This window comes from Lampris incognitus, chromosome 7, assembly GCF_029633865.1.
Source record: "Lampris incognitus isolate fLamInc1 chromosome 7, fLamInc1.hap2, whole genome shotgun sequence".
In the NCBI taxonomy this organism is placed as follows: domain Eukaryota; kingdom Metazoa; phylum Chordata; class Actinopteri; order Lampriformes; family Lampridae; genus Lampris; species Lampris incognitus.
In genome coordinates, this window is record NC_079217.1 from 23,366,232 (window position 1) to 23,373,731 (window position 7,500).

Below are 7,500 nucleotides of genomic sequence, written 5' to 3' on the forward strand. Positions count from 1 at the left end.
GTGCAGCGACCAGGACACATACCCACATCTGGCTTTCCACCCGCAGACACGGCCAATTGTGTCTGCAGGGACGCCCGACCAAGCCGGAGGTAACGTGGGGATTCGAACTGGCAATCCCCGCGTTAGTAGGCAACGGAATAGACCGCAACACTATCCGGACGCCACTAACGCTTTGTTTTACAATACGACAACATTACAAGGCATCAGGGTGTTCAGGTGGCATGGCAGTCTATTCCATCGCCTACCAACACGGGGATCGTCGGTTCGAATCCCCGTGTTACCTCCAGCTTGGTCAGGCGTCCCTACAGACTCAATTGGCCGTGTCTGCAAGTGGGAAGCCGGATGTGGGTATGTGTCATGGTCGCTGCACTAGCGCCTCCTCTGGTCGGTCAGGGCACCTGTTTGTCGGTCAGGGCACCTGTTCAGGCGGTAGCGGGACCTGGGCGGAATAGCATGATCCTCCCACGCGCTACATCCCCCTGGCGAAACTCCTCACTGTCAGGTGAAAAGAAGCGGCTGGCGACTCCACATGTATCGGAGGAGGCATGTGTTAGTCTGCAGCCCTCCCCGGATCGGCAGAGGGGGCGGAGCAGCATCTGGGACCGCTTGGAAGTATGGGGTAATTGGCCAAGTACAACTGGGGAGAAAAAGGGAGAGAAAAACATCAAAGTGTAAAAATAAAACAAAAGCTAATAAGCATTAATTTATGAGCACTGATGTGACGGGCTCGGTCGCCACTCTGATTTGAATGCGGCTACACCTGTCTCTAGGCACACCCCGGCATGACAAAACATGCACCCGAATTTCAAGTGTCATAAGGGTCCTTGACACACTCCAGCAAGCCAAAAGCAATATATGTGTTATTGTTGGGGGGTCCACTGTGGGGGTTCATCGCAGGTAAAGGCCGGCCTGAACCAGTGTTAGAGACCCAGAAGCGAAGGGGAGAGTTAACGGTGGTATCCATCACATCCATGTGTTGTTCTCCCTTCTGTTCACAGTGAGACGCTCCACCCATTCTCTGGCCACTGACATGTTTGAACAGCACCTTGGTGCACACCTGCTACAGGTAAAACCCCACAGCTTCCTGTTTCTGTGTAATTACACTGTCATCGTGGTAATGGTAGCATTTAGCCGCACACGTGTGATTGATGGCGTTGTCTTTGCATAATGGCTCAAAGCTGTTTGCCTTGTGAGGTTCCTTCTTTGTTCCAATTATTTTGTGGTCGGAGACAAACAAGTTTAAGACACACACACACACACACACGTGTCTGTTTGTTAGAAAACGTCCATGTTCCGACGCATAGACAATAACAAGGTCAAAGCTCCGCTGGAATGACAATTAACCCGGAGTGACCAAGGCTTCCTGCGCTGATGCTGTGTACTCACTTGGTCTCTCTGGCTTGCTATATTTACACACACACACACACACACACACACACACACACACACACACACACACACACACACACACACACACACTCGCACACACACACACACACGCACACACACGCACACCCACACACACTGCTGAATCCACAGGGGCAATGCCTTACATTGCCCTGGCAGATGAATGAAGACTGAAGGGGACTCGGGAGAGGGGACTGGAGGGAGGCATGGAGGAAATAAGGATGTAGAGGCAAAGAACCAGAGGAAGGGTGAAGGATGCTGTACAACAGATTGTAGAAAGGAGCAGGAGCAGGCTTAGGGAATGGAGACGATAGATAGAAGGACAGCCAGACGAGAGAGAGGGATAAAATGTGTGTGTGGTGGTGGTGGTGTGGGGGGGGGGGGGCGACGGGGGGGGGGTGGAGGCGGCTCGCAGGATTAAGGAGGAAATAAGAAAAGGAAGAGCGAGCGTGAGTGAACGGGGGGCAGACAGGTACGGAGCAAATAAATAAATAAATAAATAAATAAAAGAGAGATGGAGGAATAGATGGAAAGGTAAGCGAGAAGGTTGCGCTAAAACAAAGCAACATTACATATGTCTGCTCTCCTCAGACATTTCGGGGGGCCGGTGGGGCGGGAGGGAGGGTTGGTGGATGGGGCTGAGGGAATGGCAGTGATAGAAATCAAATTAACGCTTCAGAAAACGCTTCAGTATGATTCTTTCCTCCCCGCCGTCCTCCTGCGGTAATAGCCCGATAATTGCACTTTAGTTCTCCGACATTCAGGCGGCTGGTTTCTCCCCACCCGACACACGCCCCACACCCAGGCCACACGCATTTGCATACTGGATGTGTCAATTGCATAAATTACCACCGCCACTTTAAGCGAGGGCCACCAAAATAGCAATCATTCTTCTAGAGCAGAGTGGCCACAGTCTGTGTGTGTGTGTGTGTGTGTGTGTGTGTGTGTGTGTGTGTGTGTGTGTGTGTGTGTGTGTGTGTGTGTGTGTGGCTGCTGTTGGCTCTCTTTTGGATGCTTGTTATGACGATTAACATTATTCTGTGAAGGAGTCCTCTCTAATGGGCTGGCTGTATACCTTTCACATCTCATTAGACTCACTGCCGGCCACAGCACCTCCGGTTTACCTGACTTTACGTGTGTGTGTGTGTGTGTGTGTGTGTGTGTGTGTGTGTGTGTGTGTGTGTGTGTGTGTGTGTGTGTGTGTGTGTGTGTGTGTGTGTGTGTGTGTGTGTGTGTGTGTGTGTGTGTTTTGTGGATGGGTGTGTCCAGCTGCACACAAAGGACAAAGCAGTGTGTGTGTGTGTGTGTGTGTGTGTGTGTGTGTGTGTGTGTGTGTGTGTGTGTGTGTGTGTGTTTATTACAGCTGATTGAAACAGCTCTGGTCCATCAGTTCATTTTTACCGTCTCTGTGCCCTGCTTTATTTGTTTATATTTGTATGTGCATGACTTTGTGTTGTGTGCTTGTGTTTATGTATATCAGATTTTGTGTCTTCTTGTGTGAGTGTTTGTGTGTGTGTGTGTGTGTGTGTGTTGTGGTTGCTGTTCCTCAGTGCACTGTGTGTGTTTTGTCATGCAGGTCTTGTTGACTCTGTCAGTTGGCGGCTGTTGTACATAGTTGCAGCCTGCACCTAAGGGAGCTGTTTCATGTCCGTGCACATTTGTTTGTGTGTGCGCGTGTTTGTGTGTGTGTGTGTGTGTGCACATGTGCATAAATGTGGCTGTGAATGTGTGTTTGTAGGTAAGAGCAGAGACGAGGCCGAGGGGGTGACAGGTTGTTTGTTCTCCAGCTCATTCTAATTTGTTCGATACGCACTAATTGCCCTAATTTGTCTGTCTTGTTTCTGTTTGCCTTCCTGTGTGTGTGTGTGTGTGTGTGTGTGTGTGTGTGTGTGTGTGTGTGTGTGTGTGTGTGTTTGGGCGGTGTCTGCATGTATACATCCCACAGTCTCTGGATGGTTTTGTGTTCGTGGTCAGTCAGGAGGGACGATTCCTCTACATCTCTGAGACGGTTTCCATCTACCTAGGACTCTCACAGGTAAGACTCAACTGTAAATCTTCTCTCTCTCTCTCTCTCTCTCTCTCTCTCTCACACATACACACACACACACACACACATAACCCTTTGAATATGAGTGCATGTGTTTGCATGTATGTGTGAGCTATCGTATCTTCTGCTTATGCTTTCATATCCCTTCCCGAGAGTGTGTGTGAGTGTGAATATCTTTGACTGCACTCCGAGCTCATCTCTGGAGTGCAAGTCTCACAGGGCCAATGGTATTCTCTCTCTCTCTCTCTCTCTCTCTCTCTCTCTCTCTCTCTCTCTCTCTCTCTCTCTCTCTCTCTCTCTCTCTCCCCCCGTTTGTCTGTTTGCCTCGCTCTGTCTCTCGTCTCTCTCTCTCCCACCAGGTGCTCACCTTGGTTGATTGCCTGTGGCCTCTTGTACTGTGAATGTTAAGTCCTGCCATTTTGCCCAGATGCATAAATAATAACAGTAATTACTGGCCCAGCAATCAAAGTGTCGCCCCAGCGCGCTGGGCCTGTCTAGGGGAACAAATCGATAGGCATCTTAAAAGCCACATTGATTGTAGGGAGGGGAAAAACACCAAGGGGGATGGGAAGATAGATAGAGACAGCCAGGGAGAGAAAGAGAAGGGGAGGAAAGGAGGAGAAGGGTGATAAGAGAGAGATGTTTGGACAAGCGAAAAAGCACTTGTACAGCATGAAAGGGAGAAAGACAGAGGGAGGAAGAGAGAGAGAGAGGGGAGAGCCAGAACTACAATAGCGGAGGTAATTGAGTGGCTTTTTAAACGTGTAAATTTGCTGTGACTGAGAGTCTGGCCCTCCCGCCACTCTCCAGTGACCTGCAGCCGGACACGGGGAACACTCCGGAGAAGAAATGTCCTCTTAAATGTCCACTTTTAAGTTGAAATTCAAGAGGAAATCCAAGAAAAGTTGCATGCGCCCAAAAAAAGAAAGAAAATCCAAAAAGTTTTCTCAGTCTTTTACTCAACTTTTCCCTTAGCAGCAGATTTAAGGAGAGATGATGAAATCCTTGAAACACATCTCAACTTTTATTCCGAATATCTTCTCCTTACCTCCGTCATCAGTTAACAGTTGTCTTAGCTGCGTTGTCAAGCAAAGGTTAATTTGATTAATTGTTTTTCATACTGTTAAGTGAATGAGAAGGACAAACACATATTGGATGTCACAGTGCTAGTTAGGCTAAAGTCTTCTTTTAGCAACCGTCGGCTAACCGCTGTCTCTACACTAACTATGCTAGCTTTGTGCTGCAGCATGACAACTACATTTCTTTTTTTTGTTTGTTTGTTTTTGGACCCCCCCCTTTTTTTTCCTCCCTGATCATACCCAGCCAATTACCCCACTCTTCCGAGCCGTCCCGGTTGCTGCTCCACCCCCTCTGCCAATCCAGGGAGGGCTGCAGACTACCACATGTCTCCTCCGATACATGTGGAGTCGCCAGCTGTTTCTTTTCATGTGACAGTGAGGAGTTTCGCCAGGGGGACGTAGCACATGGGAGGATCACGCTATTCCCCCCAGTCCCCCCAAACAGGCGCTCCAACCGACCAGAGGAGGTGCTAGTGCAGTGACCAGGACACATACCCACATCCGGCTTCCCACCCGCAGACACCACCAATTGTGTCTGTAGGGACGCCCGACCAAGCCGGAGGTAACACGGGGATTCGAACCAGCAATCCCTGTGTTGGTAGGCAACAGAATAGACCACAACACTACCCGGATGCCCTGACCACTACGTGTCTTTGTTAAACTAGTAGTCTATTTTATCAGTTAACACTGAACATTGTCACTGTAGCGAACGTATGGTTAGACCCAGCTGAATTTGATGGATTTGTTTTACAGTAAACTGTCCCTCTTATTGGTTGACTGATTGCACCAATGAGGCATCGTACACACGATAAAAGAGCAGGTACACTTCTTCACCGGAGTTTTTGTCCCCTCTGAGTGCTACAGCATCTCTTTCTTAAACATGTAAGATATAATGCCACGTCTTTTGTTTTTATCACCATGTGACCCTCAGTGCCAGATTAAAATGCCCTTTATGCTCTAGCTAACCTAGCAGGCATCCTCTTAACAAATAATGAGGCTGCTGTTCTTTGTTTGGGAATAGATCATGAGGACGGCGTTGTTGTGACCACTTTATCAGCTGGCATAAGCTTAATGACTGTACTGACCCTTCTGATAGCAGGCTATAAAGACGATGCGCATTGTTCTTCTGATGGCGGTTCTGTGGATTGCAGAGGGAAAAAGAGGGAAAATCCACAGAGAGCTTTATAGAAAGACTGGATCGCCTTGCCCTTTCACTTACATCATCCACAAATATATATCTTTAAAGCCACTACAAGGACATATTCACCGATTATTCATCAGTCTCGGTTTAATTTTGACGCCTCTCTCGGACCGACATAATCAAGTGAGACTGTAAGCGAGCGGATTAGAGGTCGCCGTACAACGTCTCCAAATGCCTGTCACGGGGTCAGATTCCTTCGCCAAATCTGACGAAATGATTTGTGTTGGATTTGTGTCTTGCGAACACCTTTTTTTTTTCTTCCAAAACACCACTACATCTCTCACTCTTCCCTTCAAAACAAATGTACGAGCTGCCAGAGGGTGACTGTTGATCTTTGCAACAAGAGGCAATGCTCATGCGAAACGAATGCATTCTTCCGTGAGCCACAGGGGCCTGCAAAGTCAACAGAAATCCAAAACCCCTTGTAGCAGCTGTAAGGCGGCATGTGAGAAGTTCTTATTTACAAAGTTGTAAAGATTTTTTTTTTACAGAATGACAGTGAAGACAGATTGTACAAACTTTTCAACCCATTTCTTGAGAACGTTCATGAGGTTTTTCTTGAGAATCGGACCGCTGGGCCCTGCAGCCTGTGTTTGTGTGTGTGTGTGTGTGTGTGTGTGTGTGTGAGTGCGCACACCTGAGCTTGCACATGCACAATTTTTTTTTAAAAAAAACAACGCAAAGATGTTTGACACAGTCAAACGAGGAAACTAGGAGGAGACAGTGGAAAACGAGTGGGGGGGGTTAGAGAGAAATAGGATGGATGAGGGAGAAAAGGAGAGGAGAAACGCAAAGGACGGAGTGAAAGAGAGGGGGGGGAGAGAGGAGGAGAGAGGGAGTCTGAGTGTGTAAATAGAGTTTAAATGTGCGGTAGGAGTGAAATACGTCTTGGGATTGCCTAGGTAAACAAGACAGCAGGCTTTGGTGGAGATGCTAATAAAACAGAGCTGTTCTTATCAGCTGAACAGATGGCCTAACCCATCACATCTTCTCAAACACGGGCCCGAGCCATCAGCATTCTAATGAAATTATTTATGATCGAAGATTACGCTCAAAACCTTGAACATACAATACCACGTTTATCTCCAGAACAGATGAGACTGAGCGGGGATGGCGGATGGTTTATGATGAGCCGGAGAGAAAGTAAGGACCAACAGAGAGAGAGAGAGCAAGAGAGAGAAATTATGTGATGGATGGATATAGACGCACAGTGGCGGCGGAAAAATAGATACGGAAGAAAAGGAAAAGAAAAAGAGGGCGGGGAGGGACTCAAATATGTTGAGGACAGAAAATCATCAGAACACTTTGACTTTGTGGGTGAGTGGTGGAAGACACAGGGGAGAGGGAGGGAGGACAGGCAAGCAAAACGATGATCTGTCTGGGAAAGAAAAAAGAAAAAAGAAGGTGTAACCGGTGGTTTGTTTTCGGTTTGATTTGGAGGACAGGTTGCCCCTCTGGACCGCCGCTGCCCTGCCATGTCCTGTCTCCCTGTCTGACCCCTTTACCCCCAGCTTATGGCCCGGGTCTCTCCCCAGACAGGGGGTTTGCTTAGCCGGCTTAGCCCGGGTCAGGCACCTTGACCAAGGGCACAGCCTGTTGCCCATTCCTCTGGTGCATGGATGTGTAATTTTCCTCACCCAAGGTGTCCAGAGCGGAAAACACAGGGCTACACCTTGGAACCACACAGGCAGCAGGTGGTGGGCGGAGAGGGAGGAGGGGAGAGGCGGAAGACAAGAGGTCGCGTCTGGAGGAGTGATGTGGGAGGA

The 7,500-nt window shown here is 48.6% G+C and overlaps 1 protein-coding gene across 1 annotated transcript in view; it reads left to right on the plus strand.

Moving 5' to 3' along the window:
- Positions 1-7,500, plus strand: part of npas1 (neuronal PAS domain protein 1) — a 32,595-nt gene that overhangs the window by 15,661 nt on the left and 9,434 nt on the right. The window contains exons 3-4 of the mRNA XM_056283884.1: positions 999-1,066; positions 3,353-3,442. Coding sequence (XP_056139859.1) covers positions 999-1,066; positions 3,353-3,442 — 158 coding nt within the window. The remainder of the gene's footprint in view (positions 1-998; positions 1,067-3,352; positions 3,443-7,500) is intronic.